The sequence below is a fragment of the Marmota flaviventris genome, chromosome 2, assembly GCF_047511675.1.
Source record: "Marmota flaviventris isolate mMarFla1 chromosome 2, mMarFla1.hap1, whole genome shotgun sequence".
Taxonomy (NCBI): Eukaryota; Metazoa; Chordata; class Mammalia; order Rodentia; family Sciuridae; genus Marmota; species Marmota flaviventris.
In genome coordinates, this window is record NC_092499.1 from 89,568,420 (window position 1) to 89,594,734 (window position 26,315).

General features: G+C 37.0%; 1 protein-coding gene across 1 annotated transcript; it reads left to right on the forward strand.

Annotated features, from left to right (window-relative positions):
• The first annotated feature begins 83 nt into the window (after window positions 1-83).
• Rad51 (RAD51 recombinase) lies at window positions 84-25,696 on the forward strand. Its single transcript, XM_027925878.2, has 10 exons — window positions 84-302; window positions 2,504-2,592; window positions 4,883-5,020; window positions 7,165-7,282; window positions 8,974-9,065; window positions 16,284-16,378; window positions 23,448-23,561; window positions 24,329-24,458; window positions 24,650-24,771; window positions 25,196-25,696. Exons 2-10 carry the CDS (start codon window positions 2,506-2,508, stop codon window positions 25,317-25,319), a joined length of 1,020 nt encoding a protein of 339 aa, XP_027781679.1. The 5' UTR covers window positions 84-302; window positions 2,504-2,505; the 3' UTR covers window positions 25,320-25,696.
• Window positions 25,697-26,315: the final 619 nt, after the last annotated feature.

Below are 26,315 nucleotides of genomic sequence, written 5' to 3' on the forward strand. Positions count from 1 at the left end.
ACCAAAGGTGGAAGAGACTAAAATGCGGGTGCGAGAGGGGCGGGGCGACGTCACGTCGACGCGGACGTGACCCTGCCCGAGAATCTTTGGCGGGATTTCTGAAAGTCGCGGGCCGAAGTGCGGCTGGAGAGCCAGTGCTGAGGTGACTGAGGCGCCTTCCGAAACGCGTAGTTGGGTCCTGAAACTTGCTTGGGTTGTGCACAGTAAGCCGACAACCGGGTCGAGAAGTGGAGCGCGCGTTAGACCAGTGGACTGAAGTCGGAGCGCTTGCCCCGCCTCACCTAGCAGCACTGCAGACCCAGGTGAGTTTTAGGCACAGTTCGGTCTCCTTTCCAGAGCCGGGGCTTGTCCTATAGTTAGCGGCGTCCTGACCCGGCCCGTGCTCCCGCTGCGGGCTCTAGGGGCCCCTCCGCGCCAACTGAGAAACCCGAAGATGGCGGGGAGGGACTTGCCCGGGCCTAACTGACCCTCAGAGCTCGTTGTAGAGCAAAAAAAAAAATCTATCCCAGGTGTTTAGTGCTTCAAACCCGGCGTTCATCTGATGGACTTTTGAGGAAGCCTAGATCCAGAGAGTGGTAGTCAGACCTAATTAATGTTACAGTCAAGGTTTCTGAATTCCTGGAACCTGGTTTTGCCTACAAAGTACCAACCTACAACTGCCCATATTAGATGATGTTTCCCATCATCTAATATGGGAAACCTTTCATGGTTCACGTAATGCCTAGGGAATGACCCGAATGAAGTTTGGTTTTTGTTTTTTAAATTTCTAAAAGGATATGTTTGTGTGTGTATAAATCATAAGTGTACGCAATTCCGTGAATTAATACAAAATGAATATGTAATTACCACTCAGGTCAAGACATAGAATGCTGGCTCCGGGTATATAGCTCAGTGGTAGATGGCTCATCCCAGCAGTACTCAAGTCCTGGATTAATTCCCAGCCCCGCGCAAAAAAAAAAAAAAAGCACCCCAGAAGCCTGCCTTGAACCTCCTTGTGTTATATTTGACTTCTAACACCATTGACTAACTTGGCCTGTTTTTTTGAATACATCAACAGCATACAATGTTGTTTTTCTACATGCTCATCAAATGTCAGTATTTGTATTTTTAATTTTCCGCTCTTCTGGTGGGTATAATATCTCATTGTGGTTTTAATTTTCCTGATTACTGAAAAGGTTGAGCTTTTTGTTCATGTGTTTTTTGGACATTTGGGTATCTTCTATTGCGAAATACTTGTTCGCATCTTTTGCCTATTTTTCTCTTGGGTTTTCTGTTTTTTCCTTACTGATTTGAAGGGGTTCTATTTATTCTGGTTATCAATCTATGTGGTAAATAGTTTCTACTGTGACTGATTTTTTTTTCATGCTATTATGTGGTTTCTTTTGATGAATAGACGTTCTGATTTAAATATAGTCCAGTTTTGTAGTCTTCTTTTTCCTTTTTAGTTGTTGCATTACTTACCCAATTCAAGAAATCGTTATCTAGCCTAAGGTTGTGAAAATATTCTTATATTCTGAAAACTTTCTTTTACCTCTTATATTTAAGTATAAAATCTAAATTGGAAATCTGTTTTTCCCCTTGTGTGAGAGATGTGTCAAGTTCATTTTATTCTATAAGGCTATCTACTCAACACAGCACTCACTACTTATTAAACAGACCATCCTTCCCCATTATTCTGCAATCTTTTTCATAAATAAAAGAAAATACTGACATGTATTCCTGTGATTCTGATATGAAATTATCATCAATTCACAGTTTTTTAAATTTTCCGCCTGAGAGAGATGGACCTAAACCAGTTAATAACAAATGGTCATCCTGTCTTCTGTCAAGTCTTCCAAGAGTAGAGTTCCTATTATCTTTGGGGTTAAATTTGTCCTCACATGTGTCCAGATTCTTTCTCTTCTCATCTCTTCTCTTCCTCCCTCTGGAGGTTCTCTACCACTGAACTACATTTCCCAGCCCTTGTCCAGATTTTTTTGATGTGACCGCCACCACTACTAGTGATTGAACCCAGGGGCACCCTATCACTGAGCTACATCCCCATCCCTTTTAATTTTGAGATAAGGTCTCAGTTGCTCAGGCTAGCCTCAAACTTGAGATCCTCTTGCCTCAGCCTCCCAAATTGCTGGGATTATAGCATCCAGTTTTTTATATAAATTGAAGTCCACTTATTATTGTGAACATAAGACTTTTACACTTTCATTAATATACCTTGAAGATAATTTGATGTTTTTTGTTCTTAGTTCTTTTTGAGCTGAGTATATAACTATGATAATAGCCTTACATGTGGTGTGGTGGTGCTCAGCTATAATCTCAACTACTTAGAAGGCTGAATCAATCCATAGTTGGTTAAATCCTCAATGTAGAACACCAATAGGGAGGGCCAACAGTAATTCTTCAGAGGTTAGTTGCAAAACTAACTTTAAGGCTCTTTCCTTACTCCCATAGTAGTTCTTTAGTGTTCATATTGTTGGCCATCTGTTTTTTTGTTTGTTTGTTTCAGTAATGGCTATGCAGATGCAGCTTGAAGCAAACGCAGATACTTCAGTTGAAGAAGAAAGCTTTGGCCCACAACCTGTTTCACGGTTAGAGGTATGTTCATAGTTACTAATTTTTTAATTATGATGCTGTACTAGATTCTCCCTAATGGGGGATAGCAACCTTTACTTAAACTGTAGGTTTATTCCTTGGTAAAAACCCAAAGAGTTTTCAGAGGTTGTCAAGAATACTGTGGAGCCTGGTGTGGTAGAGCAGCATGCCTGTAATCCCAGCAATTTAGCGAGACCCTGTCTCAAAATTTAAAAATAAAAGTGGCTGGGGATGTGACTCAGTGGTTAAGTACTCCTGGGTTCAATCCCCAGTACCCACACCCTCACCCAAAAAAAAAAATAATGTAGAAAGGTTTGATATTATTGCTAAACATATCAGGCCAAGTCTTTTCTTTTGTCAACACTTTTCTTCGTATTGTTTTTCTTTCTCAGAGCTGGATTTTCTTATATAGGCTAGGGTCCTATGGTGGATTAAGTATGCTTGCACTAAGTATGAAGATGTTGTCCAGGAACTATGGTGGCCTGGACTGGTTATGCAGGGAGGAAGAGGGAGCCACTTCCCTCTGTTCACCCAGATCGCTGCTGAAGTTACTGTGCTATCATAGACAGGAAGAAAGTGTGGGATTGTTAAGGTATAAGAGCCAAACTCAAATTTGTGACCCTGCCTAAGAATAGCAAGCACCAGAACTGGGGCTTTGCAGTATTTTGGCCTGTTGTAACTGATTTGAGTTGAAAGAAGTGAGAGGGAAAGCTTTTGATTTTTCTATTTCCTTTTGCTTAATTCTCCCATTTCCAACTAAGCTTCAAGACTCTAGAGGTTACTTAAATTGGTTTCTGATAAACATTTGAGAATTCAGAGTCATAATTTTTGGTGCCATGAGCATCCTTATACTTCCACATAGGTATTGGTTTCTGTTGGCAAATACTAATCTTTCCCTTCTCTTAAAGCCTCACTGAACCCCACATATATGCATATCTGTCCACTAATTCATGTTCTCTCAGAGACCATAGTTTTGGTGGCTAATAATACCAAACCTAACTTTGTAAATAGGGAGAAATAAGTGCCTTTTGGTGGTTCACTTTGAGAAGTAGCATAAAAAATAGTCATGTTTAGTAACCAAAACTAGTTTTGCCCATTCTTTTTTTTATGATCCCATTTATTTAAAAATAAATATTCATTTACATATGCATAATGTCTTCTGAAAATTACACAAGAAACTAATAGAGGTTACCTCTTGCGAACAGCAGTACTTATGATAAGATGCCAGGAGAAAGACTTCATTTTATAGCTTTTTTTTTTGTGTGTGTGTGTGTGTGTGTGTGTGTGTGTGTGTGTGTGTATTGTTAGGGATTGAACCCAGGGTCTTATGCATGCAAGGCAAGCACTCGATTTATAGCTTTATATTCTGTTCTGAATATTTTTACCATGTTGGGGGGGGACAACTAAGGATTGAACCCAGGTATACTTAGCCACTGAATCATATCCCAACCCTTTTTATTTTTGAGACAGGGTCTTGCTAAATTGCTGAGGCTGGCCTCAGGCTTGCAATTCTCCTGCTTCAGTCTCGTGAGTTGCTGGGATTATAGGCCTGTGTCACCATGCCAGGCCCATTCCTAGTCTTTTGAGGAACCGCCATAGTAATTTACAATTCCACCAACAATGTAAAACTTCCTTTTCCCCACATCTTTTCTAGCATTATTCCTTTTTTCTTCTTTTTTTAGACTGAGGATTGAATCTTTGGGGGATGCTCTGCCATGAGCTATATCCCTAGGCCCTTTAATATTTCTGTTTCAAGACAGAGTCTTCTAAATTGGTTAGGGCCTTTCTAACTTCCTGAGGCTCGACTCAAACTTGTCAGTCTCCCAAGTTGCTAGGATTAAAGGTGTGCCTCCACAGATGGCTCCCATATTTATTCTTGTTTATGTTCTTGGTGGTTGCCTAGTGCTAGTTTAAACACTGGTTTTGATAATGAAAAAGTTGATAATTTGTAATTTGATAGCTCATATGTGGGTCACACTTCTCAGGTCTTTTGTATAAATTATATTACTTTAAATACCTCTGAATTAAGCCGGGCCTGATGGTGCATACATGTAATCCCAGAAGCTCCAAAAGCTGAGGCAGGAGGATTGTGAATTCAAAGCCAACCTCGGCAACTTATCGAGGCCCTAATCTACTCAGTGAGACCCTAAGGTTAAGCCCCTGAGGGCTGGGGTTGTGGCTAAGCCCCCCTGGGTTTTATCCCTGATACAAGTGGGGGGAAATCCTCTGAATTAGATAGGTTACATATTAAACAAGTGAGAGATCTGAAACTTAAATATGATTTTATTTGCAGCAATGTGGCATAAATGCCAATGATGTGAAGAAATTAGAAGAAGCTGGCTTCCATACTGTGGAGGCTGTTGCCTATGCACCAAAGAAGGAATTAATAAATATTAAAGGAATTAGTGAAGCCAAAGCTGATAAAATTCTGGTAAGTTCAGCTCTGTGACCTAGGAAGGCATTAGTGGGAATAGTACAAAAGAGTAAATAAATAGTGAAAGATAGTCTTCCTCCTTCCATCCTCCTCCTTCCCCTATGATCCTGGTCCCCTTTCCAGAAGAGACTGTGTCCAGTTGCTTACCTTGGTATTTTCCTCTTGTGTAAATTTCAATATTATGAAATTAGATTTAAATGCTACTAAATTAACTATGAATTTATACTCCCACCAGAAATGACTGGTGTGTAATATATATCTTTTTTATTAATAAAATGTTTTTTATATAAGGAAAGTGAACAAAATATATATATTTGATATTTTTTGTCAAATGTATTTATAAATTTATGTATAGAACATATACTGGGGATAAATATACTACAATATTTACATTGTTATTTCTGGTTGGTAAGAATATGAGCAATTTTGTGTGTTGGTAAATACATGTCCTAGGAATTAAACCCAGGGCTTTACTTAGCCTAAACATGTGCCCTACTACTAACACTATACCCTAGCCAATTTTTTTGCCTCAATTTTCTGAAGCCTCTATGTTTTCTTTAATGAGAATCTTTCATTTTATATAGATGAGATCTTTAATAACAGAGAATGTGATTTCAAATCGAGTTTATTTTTTTTACTATGATATAAAAGTGATTTTACTGGCTTAACTGAATATGAAGTGTTAATTTAATAATCCCTTTTTTAACAGCACTTTAGTTTTTGAAATCCCTTCTCTTTCACATATATTCTCATTTTGCCTTTATAAGAATACTAAGAATGATAAGTAGGGTCAATATTCCTGCTTTGTAGATAAGGAAGCTTAAACACAGAGGTTTAATTATTGAATCAAGGTCATGCAGAGGATAGCAGAACTAATACCAGAACCCAGATATTTTATTTTATTGTACTCTAACCCTTCCTCATCTGCATTTTATTGTATATTTTTAAAATATGTGTATATATACACATATATATAATGTTAAATTGTAGGTAGACACAATACCTTTATTTTATTTATTTATCTTTTTATGTAGTGCTAAGGATCAAACCCAGGGCCTCACACGTGATAGCCAAGTGCTCTACCACTGAGCCAGAACCCAACCCTTATCGTATATTCTTACACTAAGAGCTTTTATGTTTTTAAACACTGGTAAGATATTAATCTAGATATTTATTTAGTCTCAGTTTGTAAAATTTACAGTGCTAAAAAACCCTAAGTAATTCCTAATGTAAGTGAAGATGTTGCTGTCTATGTGAGTATGAAATCATTTATTGGGTTACTTAATTAAATGTTTATTGAAGTGGTGGCTTAATTGTAAATAAGAATTCTGAGGGCTGGAGTTGTGGCTCAGTGCCTAGCATTCATGGGCTGGGTTCAATCCTCGGCACCACATAAATGTAAAATAAAGATATTATGTCCACCTAAAAAAATAAAATATAAAAATATATATTTATATATATAAAAAGAATTCTGAGGGCTGGGATTGTGGCTCAGTGGTAGAGCTCTTGTCTAGCATGCAGGAAGCAGTGGGTTTGATCCTCAGAACCACATTCAAAAATAAAATTATTATGTCTATCTACAACTTAAAAAAAATTTCTGAGTTTCTAATACTTTTGTTAAAAGATTGATTTGGGCTGGGGATATGGCTCAGTGGTAGAACATTTACCTAACATGTATTCTGCACGGATTCAATCCCTAGCACCATGAAAAGAAGATAAAGGCGTACTGTGATTTTGACTAATGCCAATAGGGGTTCCCAAAGTCTATATGTTCAGTTTTCATGACTGAACAAAAGCTGACAGGGTCTTCACTTATGCAGTGTCATATCTTAGTTTTAGGAATGATATCAGTTCTTTGCTTCTGGGAACACATAAATGTAAATCTAAAATAAGTAAATTGAGATATGCAAAATGATATAGAAAGGGATTTGATTTCAGGTATTTTATGTTGTGAATTCCTGGATGCTAAGGATCTACAACTTAAAAAAAAAATTCATTTGAATTTGACAGTAGAAACCTTTGAAAGACAGCATTGGTATCGTTGGTATCTTAGAGAAGACTTGTAGTTCTAGCACTTAGATCACAGACTTTCCAGGTAAGGGTTATTATTTGGTTGATTTAACATTCCTTAATTTTCTCAGGCTGAGGCAGCTAAATTAGTTCCAATGGGTTTCACCACTGCCACTGAATTTCATCAAAGGCGATCAGAGATCATACAGATTACTACTGGCTCCAAAGAGCTTGACAAACTACTTCAAGGTAATATGAATTCTTTAACCCATGTTGTAAACTGATTAGCAAAGTGTGCAAGTTAAAGGAACAAAACTGAAATATTTAAGCATGATTTACATGTTAGATATGATTAAGAGTTAAGGGAAGTACACACATTGAAGAATTAAGACTGCTAGGTGTTCAGCCAGATAAAATGAGAAGTTGTGCTCCATTTGTGTACAATGAGTTGAAATGCCTTTTGCTGTCATGTATAACTAATTAGGACAAATAAAAAATTTAAAAAAAAAACTTTGGGGGTTGGAATTTGACTTATAAAATACTAAAACTATCTTTTGTTTGTATTTTTATGCAGTGCTGAGGATCCAACCCAGTGCTTCCCATGTGTAGGCAAGCTCTCAATCACTGAGCTACACTTCCAGCCCCTAAAATTACCTTCAAGTTAAATAATTTAATACTTCATTGAGACAATAAACTTCCTCTGCTTAAGGAATAAAACTAGTTATGATCTACTCTACCACAAGGTTGAAAGTTTGCTGACTAAAAATCGCCTTTGTACTTAGGTATGGGTGGTGATGGGAATTGAACGTAGGTCCTCGTATGTTCTACCATTGAACTATACTCCCATTCCCAAAGTACTCTGTTTGAATACTAATAGTGTAATGCACACTAATCTTCAGGACTTTAAGGAAAACTAGGGTTTTTGAACTTTTGAAGGCGTAGCTATCTAACTGCTATAAATTAGATTTGGTTCTTGCTTCTTTCCCAGTTATCTCATCATTCAACTTTTCTTCCTTCTTTGGGTACAAAATGCCATGGATTCTGGAATAAAGCTCAAATTTGAGTGTTCATCCTCTCTCCAAACTCACCCTCCCAGCATTTACATGGTGAAAAATCATTTAAAATCTATACACCTCAGTTTTCTCCAAAATGAAGATAAAAGGACTTTTTACATTATAGGTTATTCAAAATAAATGAGTAATACATATAAATATACACTACAATGTCAGGTATATAAGATACACTTAGTAAATATTAAATGATACTACATAAAACTATCTTTTTAAATAGCTGCTTATTGATTTGTGACAATACAGTTTTGTCTCCTGGTTGTGGTAGTAGGTTTTTTTGTTTTTGTTTTGGTGCATCTCCACCCCCCACCCCACCCCCGCCCCCAGTACTAGAAATTGAGTCCAGGTGTGCTCTACAACCAAGGTAAACATTTAGCCTTCCGCAACCCCCCCCCCCTTTTTTTTTTTTTTTTGAGAGAGAGAGGGTCTCACCAAGTTGCTAAGGTTAATTTCAACCTTAAAATTTTCCTACCTCAGCCTCCTAAGTCGCTGACACTACAGCTGTACACCATCACCCCCAACTATTAATGGTAGTTACTTGAAGCTGCACATTGGATAAAATTGCCTGGAACTGTACAATCATGTAAGTGTGTGCATGTGTAACTGGAGAAATCTGAACAAACTCTAGATTATACCAGTGTCAACTTTCTGATAGGCTAGATGAAGAGTACACAGAACCTCCCTGTACACTTCTTTGCAACTCTATAAATCTATAATTATTTCAAAATAAGTTTAACAAGTTACTGCTTATTGAAATTTCAATTTCTAAGTTATAAAAACATCTTTCTGATGAGCTCCAACAACATTTCTAATGTTTCATTGTAGTCTCAACATTTTATTGTTCTGAGAAGTGCTTCTTGTTGCTTTTAGGTGGAATTGAAACTGGATCTATCACGGAGATGTTTGGGGAATTCCGAACTGGGAAGACCCAGATCTGTCATACACTAGCTGTAACATGCCAGGTGAGCTAATTAAATCAGCAAGGATTAGTTGTCTCGTGTATTTGCAAACATCTATTAGGACAGACATAAAGGGACTTTCTTTGTCCTCAGGACTCCTATAACTAGTTGGAAGATAGACTCCTACTGCAAATCTTCCACATCATAGAAACTTCCATATTACTGATTTCAAATACTTTCTTATCCCTTAGGCCTCTCCTGGCTTTACCTGCCCTTTTTTTCATTAGTTTGCATATTATGGTTGATCATTAAAGTAATTCCTTTAGAAATAACCTCAACTTTTGTATCCACTTGAAGAGATACCAATCTTAGAGGAATCCTATTTCTCGGTATTTGAACCCAAATTATTTACTGATCATACTGAAGAAAAATCATACCATAAAGTTGACTGATTTCACTTTAAATTCAAGATGAACAACCTTTAGATTAGCATTCAGTACTGTTTGGCCAATCTACTGAGTTTCTCTAGTTAGGTATGCTCTCCTAAACTTTATCTCATACTTGGTCCTTTCTTCTCAAACCTTCATGTTTTTTTCAACCCTCACTCTGAGCCAGTGATCTAACCTGCTTTTCATGTCAAATCTACAAATCCAGCTACAATTTTACCCATCTTTATTTCAAATTATGATGGATGTGTGTCCCTTTTCCTCTCAATAGCTCATCCCTAACAATGTGATCTGATTACCATCTGTTGCCGTCCTCTCACAGACTCCTTCTTCCATTCTGTTTGATTTCTCTTAGATATCTTCATCACAATACAATTATGCCCAGTATTTCCTCTGTTGGAAAATCTTCCCTGGTTTTCTTTTACTTATGCTCTCATTAATGGGTGGATTTGGGAACATACACTCTGGGTTAAATAATTGCTTAATACGTTCATTTAAGTAATAAATACAGGAATCAAACTAGACTTCAGAGATTAAAACCTTCATAAGGGTAGATCCTATAACTGGCTTGTTCCCTGCTGTGTTGCTAGAAGCTAAGTCATTATTTGTTATTCAGTAATCATTCAATAGAATTTGAATGGATGGAGATTATAGAACAGAAGTTCTAGGGCATGCCTGACATACTGTAAAATAAATGATACACAGGAAATAGCTTAACTATTTAAAGGAGAAGGAAGGATTGCTTTACTCTAGAGTAATCAGAGTATGTATCTTTATAAAGAAAGATATTGGAAGCCAGACAAAGTGGTGCATGTCTATAATCCCAATGGCTTAGGAGGCTGAGGCAGGAGGATTGCAAGTTCAAAGCCAGCTTCAGCAATGTAGCAAGACTAAGCAACTTGGCAAGACCCTATCTCAAAATAAAAACATGATGAGGAGGGGTATGTTTGGCTAATCTACTGAGTTTCTCCAATTAGGTATGCTCTCTTAAACTTTATCTCATACTTGGTCCTTTCTTAAATTATGATGGATGAGTGTCCCTTTTCCTCTGGCTCAGTGGTACGGCACTTGCCTAGCATGTGTGAGGCACTGGGTTCAATTCTCAGCACTGCATATAAATAAATGAATAAACAAAAAGGTCTGTCAACATAAAAAAAAAAAAATGAAAAGGACAAGAGATGTGGCTCAGTGATTAAGTGCCCCTGGGTTCAATCCCTAGTACCAAAAAAAGAAAGATAGAAGCATAGATGGTTATTGGAGTAGAGTTCTAAAGGATACAAAATTTAGGAGAAAGAAATTAAAAGAATTTAACTGTATTGAATGGAATAAACAACACAAGCGATGGGGAGACATAATGTATAAGAAGATAATACATAAATCTGTACATATAGCCTGTTTAGCATTTAGGTAGAAAATTGTAGGATATGAACCTTAAAAAAATATATCAAAATGGGGCTTGGTGGCACATGCCTGTTATCCCAGCTACTTGGGAGGCTGAGGCAGTCAGATGACAAATTAAAGCCAGCCTGGGTAATATAATATAATGAGACCCCCCTGTCTTAAATTAAAGGGTTGGAGGAATAGATTGGCGTTTGAGTACCACCTGAGATCAATTCCCAGTACTTAGGGGAGGAGAAAAGAAATCAAGATCATATATTAGGTCTTCAGTGTAGATACAAAGTAAAAAATTGGGCTAGGGACATAGCTTGGTGGTAGAGTATGTGCTTAGCATGCGTAAGGTCTGGGTTCAATCCTCAGCACTAACACCAACTTCCAGTGAAGTTTAAACTTGGTTCTGTAAAGAGTAGGGAATATTTCAAAATTTTCAACAGGAAAATAAAACTTCCAGAAATATTCTGGTAGCAACCTGTTGAAAAATTAGAGCTGAGGATATTTGATCTAAGATTATTAAAAGCATCTAATTGGAGAGTTTTATGGAAATATGAGTTCAAGTTTAGAGACGGTGGGTTGGTGGTGACCAAAAAAAAACCCAAGTGAAAATATCTAGCAGAGGTTTCTTAGTATATGAGACAGGGTCTTCAACACAATGCCTAGGCAGGCTTTGAACTCCTGAATTCAAGTGATCCTTTACCTCAGCTTTCTAAGCAACTGGGATTGCAGGCACGTACCATTGTACCCATCTTATCTACCAGTATTGATGAATATGGAATCAAGTCATATACAGAAGTAACAGTGGAATGTCTGAAAATGAAATATCTACAAGAGAGTGTAGAATATACAAGAGAAAGCTAACAAACTTCCTTGTTAGTGTCAAACAGTATTTAGTGGGTGCCTTTTTTCTTTTCTGAATAGGTCATCTTCACATTCTCTGGCTTTAAGGATATAATTCCTGGGAGTGGGTCAGTCCAGGTACATAGAATCTGGACTACTCTTATGAACCAATTCTTGCATCAAAATTTTTTGAGACTTTATCATCATTCTTGATATTTCAAAGAAAAATTACTTCTTGTTATTTTGTTTGCAATACTGAGGATTGAACTCGAGCACTTTACCACTGAGCTACATTCCCAGTCCTTTTTATTTTGAGACAGTCTGTCTCACTAAGTTGCTGCGTCTGGCCTTGAACTTGAGATCCTCCTGCTTTGACCTCCCATGTCATTGGCATTACAGGCTTGCTTCACCATGCCTTGACATGGGCCCACCATTTTCTTGAGATGATGAATACTGTTTGTTAAGGTAGAAGAATATTCTGTTTCTTTATGAATAAGTTTATCTAACATCAAGCAAACCAGCTTGATAGTTTTTGTTTTTCTAACATTTACCTTTCTCACTTACCATTTTATTGCTTCTTTGATTGCTCCACTGATCTTCCATTTATTTATTTTAAGTTGCAGATAGGTACAGTACCATTTATTTATTTGTTTGTTTATTTAGTGGTGCTGGGGATTCAACCCAGGGCCTTGTGCGTGTGAGGCAAGCATTCTACTGAGTGAGCTATATCCCCAGCCCCCAATTTATTTATTTTTGTGGTACTGAGGATCGAATCCAGTGCTTACACATGCTACGCAAGCACTCTACCACTGAGATACAACCTAGCCCTCTCCACTGATCTTTTCTTTGCAAACCAAAATATCACCATATGTCTTATGAGACAGCCAAGTTAGAATTTCAATATCAAGTACACCTGTGTCATTGTTGGCCCTCCTCATGAATACTGAGAAAGAAGGAGTTTGAAGAAGAAAGAAAAAACTTTGAGGATAACAAAATATTGAGGAGAGTGGTAGTAAGCTATGAAACTTGCTTGAGCACCATTAGAAATTTGATAGCTAAAGTAGAAAAGCAGTATTTAAGATATTGCTTAAGGAGCTGGGAATGGTGGCACATGCCTATAATCTCAGCAGCTCAGGAGGCTGAAACAAAGGATCACAAGTTCAAGGCCAGCCTTGGCAATTTATCGAGAATCTGTCTCAAAATAAAAAGGGATAAGAATGTAGCTCTCAGTGGTAAAGGGCCTTTGAACTCAATCCCCAGTACCAGAAACAAACAAACAAATAAAAAGAAAACTGTATTACCCTTTTGGGATGTAGCTCAGTGGTAGAAGACTTGCCTAGCCTATGTGAGGCCCTGGGTTTGATACCTAGCATAGTGGTTGGAAGGGGATTAGCCTTACATGGGTCATTGAACATGATGTGTGGCCTTTTATTTATTCATTTATTTATTTATTTAAGATTTTTTTTTTTAAGATGGACACAATATATTTATTTATTTTTTTTTTTTATGTGGTGCTGAGGATCAAAGGTCTCAGGTAAACGTAGTCTCTTTATAAATATAACACTCAGGGCTAGGGCTGTAGCTCAGTGGTAGAGCACTTGTCTAGAATGTATGAGGACTGGGTTCAGTACTCAGCATCACATAAAAATAAATAAAATAAAACTATTTGTCCATCTACAACTAAAAATATTTTTAAAAAATTCACAGGTGGCTGAGCAACTATAGATCTTTGATCTTTTTTCAGAGAAAAAGAATGTTAATTTGTTAAAAGTTGAAAGGATTACACTTAACTAGTCTAAGAGCTAGGACCAGGGGTATAGAGAGAATGTCAGATTACTGCTTATATCTAAACATTCTTTGTTCTCACTGTTCAGATTTTCTCAACTTAATGAAGTGAAAACTTGCTGAGAATTGGATGTCTAACACTGAAATTATATAAAGTTGAGAGCTACAGTTAAAATATAAAAATACACTCCATATTTGTTCAGAGTACTAGACTAATTTAAAAATTCTGAAAAGATAGGTTGAGGTTGTAGCTCAGTGGCAGAGTACTTGCTTCGCATGTCTGAGGCACTGGGTTCTATCCTTAGCATCACATAAAAATAAACAAATAAAATACAGGCATTCTGTCCATCTACAACTACAAAACAATTTTTTAAATTCTGAAAAAATAATTTAACATATGTATTAAACTTTAAAGTATATGCTCACTAGACATAGTGGAGCACACCTGTAATCCCAGTGGTTTGGGAGGCTGAGACAGGAAGATTGCAAGTTCAAGGCCAGCCTCGAAACATAATGAGGCCCTGTCTTAAAACAAAAAATTTAAAAAGAACCAAGGATGTGACTCAGTGGTTAAGCACATCTGGGTTCAATCCCTGGTACCAAAAAAATATATATAGTTTATAGTTTTTTTTTGTTTTTGTTTTTGTTTTTTTTTAATCATTTACCTTTCTTATATGTGTGTGTATTTTCTTTCACAGAAATATACAAAGAATTTTTTTACCATTAAAATGGTAAAAATGAGAAACAACATGCATAGGAAGAAGAGTTAAATTATGATACTAAGCAGTTATTTAAAAACAGCTAAAAAGATTGTGCTGTAGCCCAATAACACAAGATGGCTGTGGTCGCACTAATAGGGCAAGTTGGAGAACATAGCCTGTAGTTGATCTGCATCTGCTCCAGGTTACCACTGACTCAACTATATCTGACACCTTCTCTGTTTCCTTGTTATCAATCTGCCTATCTGTGCCTAGTTACCTATGGCCTCCCTTATGTCTAAGGAGGTCTACCCAGTTGCAAAAGAATTTTCTTATGATAGCATTCACAATATCAGAAAGTGAGAGAAAGGGAAAATCATTCATCTATATCCTGGAGACTTAGCCCCAGAGTATCCAGATTTCCTCCTCTCCACAAACTTCAAAAAGCTTCTACTTTGATCCTGTTGGCCATTGGTTCTACATTTTTAACCTCTGTCAAGGCCCTCCTTTTGTTTTATACATGTCTTTTGTTCCTTGCATACATTCACATGATATAAAAAATTTTTATCTGCCAACTTTCCAAATAGTAATATAATTATTCTCTTTCTAAATTAACAAAGCCTTCCACAGTAGAGTATACAACAAAATCAGTGCCCTAAAATTCAGGGAAATCATATCTTCAAAGTACTTTTCTGTACATCAAGTACTATTTAAATGATTTACATGACTTTATTTAATCCCAGCCATATCGGTGTTTATAGCAGCAAAATTCACAATAGCTAAATTATGGATACAGCCCAGATGCCTGTCGATAGAAAAATGGATAAAGAAAAAAGTTTTTTCTAAGATTAGCACTGGGTATTTGCCAGCCCCTGAATGTAAAATGTTCTAAAGGATTTTCCTCAGAATCCAAATGGGAATTTTGGGTCCAAAATAGATTTCTAGTTTGGAAACTATCCTTAAAGCATCATTCACTTAAAATTTGTAGAATTAACTTAAAGGTGTCTAACATGGGATGGGTAGTCTAAAATAGAGTTTTCCTTGTGGCCTATGAGACTGTTTTCATAATATTCTGTGTTCCTTTCTTTTCTTGCCTCTTTTGTTTGATTCATTGGGTGTATGATTTTGAGGTTTGGGGATTTGGAGTTTTTTGTGTGTTAGGTTCTTTGGGTTTTGAGGCTGGGAATTAAATTCAGGGCTTCATGAATGCTAAGCATTTTGCGCTTGTTTTTTTTTTTTTTTTTTTTTTTCTTTTTTTTCCTTCCCTCCTCCCTACTTTATAACAAACTATTGTTTTCCTTTTTCACTTTGTTCACTTTTAACACCTATATATACTATTGCAGCAAATATCGTGTCTCTTGCTTATATTTTAAATTTTCTATGGATGCTTCTGGGCCATTGACAAGCCCCTTCAGTAGCCCTTTGAAATGAACTCTGCTCAATAAAGTGAAGTATAGGGCTAGGGCTGTGGCTTAGTGGCAGAGCACTTGCCTACCATGTGTGAAGCACTGGGTTCCATCCTTAGCATCACATAAAAATAAACTAATAGGGGCTGGGGATATAGTTCAGTTAGTAGAATGCTTGCCTCACATATACAGGCCCTGGGTTCGATCCCCAATACCACAAAAAATAAATAAATAAACAAACAAAGGCATTCTGTCTATCTACAACTACAAAAAAAGAAGTTCTTTTAAAAAGTGAAGTATAAATTTGTTCTGGATCCTAAGATTAATTGGGGATTGGATTAGGATCCCTTGTTAATTAGACCTAAATGGGTAAATGATCTTCTAATTATTTGTACTAATGAACTAATACATCTTCTATTGGTGTGCAGTCAAATTTTTTCACCTACTTTGAACTATATTTCTGAGCAATCTAACTGACAAGATTCTAGCTTTGTGTGCTATTAGACATAATATGAGCGCTTCATGTCTAATACCAACTGTGTTTCCATCCAAAGGAAATGACTTCTTCCTGCCTCCTATCATTTTAGAATTTTTATTTTTCTTCTCTGCTTTATCGGGAGTAGGAGGAATTATAGACCTGTCATGGGGAACTTGGTCCACCTGTATCAGAAATATCAATCATTTCCACTGTTGTTTTTTGGTTTTCCTCTTTAGCTTCCCATTGACCGGGGTGGAGGTGAAGGAAAGGCCATGTACATCGACACTGAGGGTACCTTTAGGCCAGAACGACTGCTAGCAGTGGCTGAGAGGTAGGTTACTTATTAGACTAGAAAATATATGGCTGCACTTGTCACTGTGCAGAGTCTCACTGAATTGCTCAGGGCCTCAGCCTCCTGAGCAACTGGGATTATAGGCATGTACCATCACACCTAGCATGACTTACAGATTTCAACACTATTCCCATAAAAATTACAGCAAGCTTTTTTGCCAAAATTGACAAAGCAGTTATAAAATTGATATGGGAATGTAGGAGACTCAGAAAAACTAAAACTAACACTGGTGATTGCCAGTGTTAGTTTGGCTAAAGAATATCTCTTGTGTTACTTCACATCCCAAATTATGTATATGGTTCAAAAGAATGGTCTTCCGTAGTAAAAGGAAAAGGGGGTGGAGGCATTCTTTAGTCAATGTATTAATCACTGTCAGACTGGATAAAAAATAAATTTATGGGGCTGGGGTTGTGGCTCAGTGGTAGTGCTCGCCTGGCACGTGCAGAACCCTGGGTTCGATCCTCAGCACCACATAAAAATAAATAAGTGAAATAAAGGCATTGTGTCCAAATATAACTAAAAAATAAATTAAAAAAAATAATAATAAATAAAAATAAATCCAACTACATACTGACTTCCAAAGAAACACTTCAAATTCAAAGACAAATAGATTGAAAGTAAAAGGATAGAAAAAGATGTCACATGCAAACAGTCACCATAAGGAGGATGAATAGTTATATCAGACAAAATAAATTTTAAGACAAAAAAATACTACTGATAAAGAGGGACATTTTATCATTAAAAGGTCAGTTCACCAGCAATAAAAAAAATCTTAAATATATACACACCTATCAGCAGAACACCAGAATAAGTGAAACAAAAACTGAAGTAATTGAAAGAAAAAAAAATGGACAATTCAACAATATTTGGGGACCGATATCACTCTCACTTTCAATAATAGATGGTACCTTCAGTGTCAATAATGAGTTCAAGGCCTTGGTGAAGGTGGTTATTTTCATCAACTTTTTTGTTGCTGTGCCAAAAGACCCAACAATAAGAATAAGAGGAGAAAAAGTTTATCTGGTTCACAGTTCCAGAGGTCTCAGTCCATACATAGATGTCTGATTCAGTTACTCTGGGCAGAAGGTTAGGCAGAACATCACAGCAGAAAAGTGTGGAGGAGAAAAATAGCTCAGGGCCTAGCAATCAGGAAACAGAGTGCTCTGCCCAACAGGGATAATGTGAACCCCAGAATACACTTCCACTGGCTCTTCTCCAGCCACACCTAACCTGCCTATAATTACCACTCAGTTGATCCATATCACTGGGTTGATACACTGATTGGGTTAAAGCTCGTAATCTGATGTGACTGTGTATTCTTGCATCGTCTCACATATGAACTTTTGTGGGGCATCTCAGATCTAAATCATAATAGATGTCTATGAAAAATCTATTACTGGCATCATACTTAACGGTGAGATTTTGAATGCTGTCCTCTTTTTTTTTTTTTTTAAAGATAGAGTGAGAGAGGGAGGGGGAGAGAGAGAGAGAGAATTTTAATATTTATTTTTTAGTTTTCGGCGGACACAACATCTTTGTTTGTATGTGGTGCTGAGGATCGAACCCGGGCCGCACGCATGCCAGGCGAGCGCGCTACCGCTTGAGCCACATCCCCAGCCCTGCTGTCCTCTTAATGTCAGGAAAAAGGTGGTAGGTAGGTCCTCGCCAATGCAGTCAGATAAGAAAATGAAATAAAAGGCATCCAGTTTTGGAATGGAAAAAGTAAAACTGTCTATTTGCTGATGACATGATGACTGTATGTAGAGAATCCTAAGGAATCCACACAAAAACTAGAACTAGAAAAAAAAAAAAGTTCAGCAAAGTTGTGGGATACCATGTCAATATGCAAAAATTAATTGTGTTCCTATATATTATCAAAGAACAATTCAAAAAACAGTTTCAGAGGCTGGGGATATAGCTTAGTTGGTAGAGTGCTTGCCTTGCATGCATAAGGCCCTGGGTTCAATCCCCAGCACCACAAAAAACAAAACAGTTCCAGTTACAGTAGAATGAAAAAGAATTAAAACAGTGGACAGGTATGGTAGCACTTGCCTGTACTTCCTGCTGCTTGAGAGTCTGAGATAGAAGGATCTCTTGAGCCCATAGTTCTAGACCATTCTGGGTAACATTGTGAGACCTGTCTCAAAAAAGAAAGAAAATATTTCAGAATAAATCTGATAAAAGTAAGACACATTGAAAACTGTAAGCCTTGCTAACAGAACTTGAAGATGAAATTCCACATTCATGGGTTAAAGACTCTACTATTAAATGGCAGTCTTCCTTAAATTGATATACAGATTTTTTTTTTTTTTTCTTTTTTGGTACGGGGGATTGAACCCTGGGGTGCTTAACCACTAAATGATATATCCCCACTCTTTTTTATAAATATAAATAAAATAAAGACAGAGTCTCACTGAATTGCTCAGGGCCTCAGCCTCCTGAGCAACTGGGATTATAGGCATGTACCATCACACCTAGCATGACTTACAAATTTCAACACTATTCCCGTAAAAATTACAGCAAGCTTTTTTGCCAAAATTGACAAACCAGTTATAAAATTGATATGGAAATGTAGGAGACTCAGAAAAACCAAAATATTCTTGAAAAAGAAAGAAGAAAATTGAAGGTCTTAGACTTCCCAATTTAAAACTCATGACCGGGATTAGTGATAACATACCTATACTCCTAACTACTTGCGAAGCTTGGCAGGAGGATTGCAGTTCGAGGCCAACGCAGTATACTGTCAATTTAGCTGAGACCCTATCTCTAAATAAAATTAAAGGGCTGGGGATATAACTCAGTATTTTCCTAGCATATGTAAGGCCTTGAGATCAGTCCCCAGAACTGCCAAAAATAAATATATACGCTCATTATAAAGTAATTAAGTAATTGTGATCATGGCACAAGGATGAATTGAATTAAGAGTTCAAAAATAAAACCTTTAATTTATGGTTATTAGATTTTACACGGATGCCAAGGCAATTTATATGGGAAAGAAGACTCTTTTCAACAAATGATGCTAATGTAGTTCAATATCAATGCGCAAAAAAAGAATAGCCACTTACTGTACATGGTACTAGTAATTACTAGTAACATGGTTATTCAAAAACATTAAACACAAACTGGGTGTCGTGGCGCACACCTGTAATCCCAGTGGCTCTGGAGGCTGAGACAAAAGAATGGCAAGTTAAAAGCCAGCCTCAGCAAAAGCGAGACACTAAGCAACTCAGTGAGACCCTGTATCTAAAAATAATACAAAATAGTTCTGGGGATGTGGCTCAATGGTCAAATGCCCCTGAATTCAATCCCTGGTACCTAAATAAATACAGAATAATTGCCATATGATCCAGTTATTTCCACTTCTGAGTGTATATGCAAAAGAATTTAAAGCAGGGAAGCACTTGAAAATGCAGTACACTGTTAATCAGCAATCATAATCAAAACAACACAACAATCAAAGGGTGGTAACAACCCAAATGTTCATTGGCAAATGAATGGATAAGCAAAATGTGGTATGTATACATACAATGAAATATTACTTGGCCTTAGGAAGGAAGAAAATTCTGACACACAAAACAGTATGGATTAACCTTGAGGACAGTATGATAGGTGAAATAAGCCAATCATGAAAGGAAAATACTGTGATTCTACTAGTATGTACTAGAGTAATCAAAGTCATGGAGACAGAATAAATTAGAATGGTGCTTGCTTGTAAAGAAAATCAAGAGCTATTGTGTATGACATTTATTGTTAAATTTATTAAATGTCTCAACTAGTAAATTAATAAGCAATGTTTTATCCATCAATAGAATGTTGTTTGGCAATTTAAAAATATCTAAACACTGATACATGTTACAACATGAATGAACCTAAAAACATGCTGGTGGAAGTTAAATATAAAAGACCACATACTGTACAATCCATTTATATGAAATTTCCAAAGGGGAAAAATCTGTCAAGACAATAAAATTATGTATATTGAGGGTAAGAATCTGGAATAACTGCAAATGGACTTAGAGATATTTGTGGTTATAAATGTTCCACAGATGGACTGTGTGGATGGTTGTACAAATCTGCAAATTTACTTAAACTTGCTGAATTTTGTATTTACAACACATTTGCTTTTTGGTATATTACTTATCTTGCAGTAAAGCTGATACATCTTTCAAATGAACTCAAAATTATTTTCTTGTGTTTAGGCTTAAATATGATAATTTAGTTCTTATCACACATTTTACTGAAACTCAATTAAAGAGAATTTACTTCATGTTGGGTTGTCAGATTCAAATTGAAACCTGCCTGATTAATTTGAGAATATTTTCTCTAGTTTTATAATTATAATCAAATTCTCTTTCCTATTTGATAATCAGAGGGATCCAATCCGTTGAATATATACCACTGAGGCATAAAATTAGGTTGAAACAATAATTGTAGCACTTTACCTCTGCTTACATGAGAAAAAAAGAATTATTCTCTTTTGCAACCTGACCTTAGTTTTCTGAAGCTGTATGTGCTGAACTCTGTCTTCTCTCTCAGGCTTGTTTGGCAGTCTTTTGGATAGAATCACTAAGACTGTTTCTAGTAATATAAGAAGTATTCAGATAATATAGAAGAATATAAGCCATGAGGATAGAAACTTTGTTTTGATCACTCACTGTATCCCATAGCCCTAGAACTATTCACTCATTATTTATTAATGAATTAATTACTTTATTAATTAGGGCCATGTTTATGATGATTTTTTTCATTGAAGAGAAAATATGTTTGAATAGAAATTAATTCATCTTAGTCACACCCACCTAGTGAGAAAATTTTTAGAATTGAATTTCCATGTATATATGTTGCTTTCAATTGATAGTTCTGGAAAGTCATAGGCCTCCTTAAACTAATATCCAATTTCTGTTCCCAGCAGAACATAATTTGCCATGAACTTTTGAAGAATACTAAACCACAATCAGGTTACTATGGCACAGGATTCCCAGAATGTGTGCATTAGCACACATGTACATGAAAACAGCTACATTAGCACCTGGGAACTTGTTAGAAATGCAAATGCTAGCCAGGTGCAGTGGCATAGGCTTGTAATTTCAGCTGAAACTGAGGCAAGAGAAAACCAAGTTTGAGGACAGCCTGGGTAATTCAATGAGACTCTGTCTCCAAAAAAAAATAATTTGTTAAAGTGCAGGCAAAGTGGTAGAATACCTGCCTAGCATGTGCAATGTAATCCCCAATGTCTCAAAAAAAGAAAAAATACTATCCCCATCTCCTTATCCCCATGATAGAATCATGAACGTAGAATAAGCTCAAAGAATTACAGAACACTGGATTTTCTTTAAACACTATCCCTCCATCCATCCATATCTCCCTTTCTCTTGTGTTTTACTGAGAAATGAACCCTGGGGCCTACATCCCCAACTATTTTATTTTGAGACAGAGTTTCAGTAGGTTGTCAAGGCTGGCCTCAATCTTGAGATCCTTCTGTTTTCTGTGTTCCAATTCACTGGGATTACAGGTGTGCATCACTGCATTCAATTGATCATTCTGTTTTGAACTATTAAATAAGGGGATAACTATTATACTTCATGAAAACCACTTGTTTTTAAGTGATGATACATTATTTTCACATTGTTCAGGGTGTGGATAAAAGCATTCAATAACATCTTGGGGGGATGGTACTATGGATTGAACTCAGGGGCACTCAGCCATTGTATTTAGAGACAAGTTCTCACTGAGTTGCTTAGTGCCCCGATTTTGCTGAGGCTGGCTTTGAACTCGTCATCCTCCTCTCAGCCTCCTGAGCTGCTCAATACATTTATCAGAATCTAATAGGTATATAAAATATACTAGGAAATTAGTGAATCCCATCCCAGTTTTTTCCCTAAAGGAATTTATATTCCAGTAAAAGAATGGCACAGTAGTTCTTCACAAGTGTCATAAAAAAGCTCAAACCACATTTTTAGAAATCCTGAAGAGGAAGAATCACATCTATTTGAGAGATGCAGGAAATCTTTGTATAAGTACAGGTAAAGCCAGGTGTGGTAATGTATGCCTATAGTCCCAGCTACTGGAGAGAATCACTTGAACCCAGGATTTGAGGCTAGCCTGGACAATACAAGGAGACCCCTAACTGAAGAAATTTTAAAGAGTGCAGGTTAAGTCTATTCAGATAGATAAATCAAAACTTTTTTTTAATGGTGTGAAGATGAACCCAGGGCCTCTTTCCTACTACACCAGTGCTCCATCATTAAGCCACATCCCCAATACTTAACATTTAATGAGAATGAAATTGTCTTTCTTGAGCAACCTTGAACATTCATATCTTAGTTAGCAGAAGCAGAAGTGAGTCCATTCTATGAAAACAGGAGCTATTTTATTTGCTCTTTAGACACAAAAGGAAAAAAAAAATCATTAAGCCATAAATTGAATTCAGATGTCACTCACTTATACTACATACATAAATATCACATTCTGAACTGTAACTTGTTTTATTCTTGTAACTAGAAACTATTATGAGAATTTTGAAGAAATGAAATATGTTTAATAAAATCCTTCCTTGAACTTATAGTTTGGGGACCCTTTTTTAGAAGGTTTAATGTTCATATACCAGTAGTTGATGTGAATTCAAATTGATACATTTATTTTGGCTTGTTGCCCTTGGGTTTTGCAGAATATTGTTTCCCTTTAATTAGGAATTCTCATTCTAGATCTGGAGTCCTCAAAGAATAAATTTGATTTATCTTAAAGTCTTACCAGGTACATCTACTCTAACAATTGCTGCTGCCATCTTTCTCTGAAGTTTGCCTGCATATCATAATAGAAAGGGATTTAGTGCTGGGGATGTAGCTCAGTGGGAGAGCACTTGTCTAGCATACACAAGGACCTGGGTTTGATACTCAGCACCACCAAAAAGAAAAAAAAGGTATTTATATTCTCGGATCTTGAAAGCACTGTCAGTACCACTTCTTACCTACCCATCCTGGTAATTTAAATCTTAGAAACGAATTTCTCACCCGACTAAGTTCTGTGCCTGAAATGTTCTCTTTTCTAGATATGGTCTCTCTGGCAGTGATGTCCTGGATAATGTAGCATATGCTCGAGGATTCAACACAGACCACCAGACTCAGCTCCTTTATCAAGCGTCAGCCATGATGGTAGAGTCTAGGTATGTGCTTAGCAGAAGATACCAAATATGTTCCCAGAGCTCTTTGTATCTTGTTCATAGTAACCCGAATTAGAAATGGAGAATTTTAGTTTCTGTTATTATGCTTATGACATGTGTATATGCACATGGGCTTTACTGGAGATTGAACCAGAGCTTCATGTCTGCTAGGCACACACTTAAAGCTCTGAGTTGTATACCTCAGCCCTTTTTTGAGACATGGTTTCACTCAGTTGCCCAGGCTGGCCTTGAACTTTGTAATTCTCTTGCCTCAGCCTCTGGAATAGCTGGATAACGGGTGTACATAGTCACTCCTGGCCTATTTTGATACTCTTGTTTTGTGATCGAGTCACTAATGAAAAATGAAGCCAAGGGCTGGGAGTATAATTCAATGGTAGAGCACTTGGCCTAGGATGTGTGAGACCCTAGATTTAATTCTCATCACCATACACGTACAAAAAAGAAACATGATCTAAACACCTATATGAAAATTAAAATATGAGATTTTAGAGGATTGAATAAAGGAATAGAAACTGACACAGGCTAGAAAGTCTTCAGAAAATGCTTGTTCTTGTTGGGCTAGTGACTCAAAAGAGTGAGGCAGGAGGATCTCAAATTCAAGGCCAGCCTTGGCAACTTACTGAGAACCTTGTCTCCAAAAAAAAAAATAGAAAAGACTGGGAGTGTAACTCAGTAGTAGAGTGTGCCTCTGGGTTCAACCCCTCGTACCAAGAGAAACAAAAAAAAAAGAAAATTCTTGTTCCCTTTAGGTATGCACTGCTTATTGTAGACAGTGCCACCGCTCTCTACAGAACAGACTACTCAGGTCGAGGAGAGCTCTCAGCCAGGCAGATGCATTTGGCCAGGTTTCTGCGGATGCTTCTGAGACTTGCTGATGAGGTAAGCTGCAGGGCTACAAAAATTTACAGGAACCTTGCTGAGAGGTGAGGACATTAGTGCCTAATATCAAGTTATTAGTTTAAAAATGAAGAGAAACCTTAGTCATTCGTTGCTTTGTGGGGGGAAGTGGTGGCAGCATTAAGGTTCTTGGAATGTCCCTGGCTACAAAACTCACATCCTTTCCCCATCAGTTTGGTGTAGCAGTGGTAATCACCAACCAAGTGGTAGCTCAAGTGGATGGAGCAGCCATGTTTGCTGCGGATCCCAAAAAGCCTATTGGAGGAAACATCATTGCCCATGCATCAACCACCAGGTAAGGTGATGGCATTAATACTTCTTGCTTAAATATATGTTCTATTAACTGTGAACTAAACATGACAATAAAACATTTCCATTTAAACCATATTAAAGCTGACATTGTGTAATTAAACACTTGGGAACTCTTGCTAAATCTAATTGTCTTACTCTGATTGGTACTGGTGTTTTAACAGAATTTAAAACTCTGTTATTGAAGAATGAGTATTGAACCTCTGCCTGATTATTTTGAAAACTGTCTGTTTCAGTATGAGCATTCCACTAAAGGGGTCAGAGAGAATGGATTTCTCCAGGTTAGAAATGCACTAAAATCCCTAATGTCCTTGTAGGGAAATACACAGACATATACATATATATCTTAAAAAGCTCTATTATAAAGTCAGGATGTAATTATAATAACTTGGTCTGTGTCTTTGGGTCAGATTATACCTGAGGAAAGGAAGAGGGGAAACAAGAATCTGCAAAATCTACGACTCTCCTTGTCTTCCTGAAGCTGAAGCTATGTTTGCCATCAATGCGGATGGTGTGGGAGATGCCAAAGACTGAATTACTGGATTTTTTCCCCTGTGGTAAACTTTAAGCGCTGCAATCTAATGGAGAGGACTGCTCCCTGGGTTCTTCACAAGCTTCTTCCTTGTTGTGAGTGCCAGGACAACATCCAGGAAAATAGCTATTATATCAGCCTTTCTAATTGTGTAAATAGGAGACAGGTCAGAATTCACAAACTGATCTGAAATGTTTATTCCTTCTGGAGCATGTTAATCTTTGTGATTTCTTTGGTGTTTATAGAGGTATAAAATACCTTTGACATAGTGTCTTGGAATGGACTCAGGGCTAACAGGTCTCCAAGAAAAGTAGTTGGGAAGATCTGATTTCTTCTTTCACTTCCAAATAATGATAAAATAAAATGTCTGAGCTCTGTAGCCAAAGGAGTGAGTCTCTTCACAGGATCTTCTATCAGCAAAACTCCCCTATTAATTAGAATGTAGGTTTTAAGGTTGTATGCCTGAACTCATAAAAATTTGATTTAGATTAAGGACTCTTGATGAGGCCTGCTGGGCTATCAGTCCTTATTCTTCTACTTGCTTGGTCTTTTACTTACCACTAAGACTAACTGAATTCTGGAATCTTAAGCATTTCAAAGACTAAGTAAGCAGATACAATATGAGGCTGTTAATAACTTTTTGTAATGAATATACTATTTGGTTTTTTTGTGGTCCTAGGGACTAATTCAAGGGATGCTCTACCACTGAAGTATATCTCCATCCCTTTTTATTTTGAGAGAGTCTGCTAAAGTACCAAGTCTGACCTCAAATTTGTGATCTTCCTGTATCAGTGTTTTCAGTTGCTAGGATTACAAGTGTGCACTGAAATCCAGAATGAGTATACTGATTGGTTTTTGTTGTTGTTGTTGTTTGTTTTTACTTGTAGATATATACGTAAGTAAAGGTGCTATGTCTATCTTTATGTGGTGCTGAGGATCGAACCCAGTGACCCACGATAGGCAAGCACTATACCACTGAGCTACAACCCCAGCCCCTG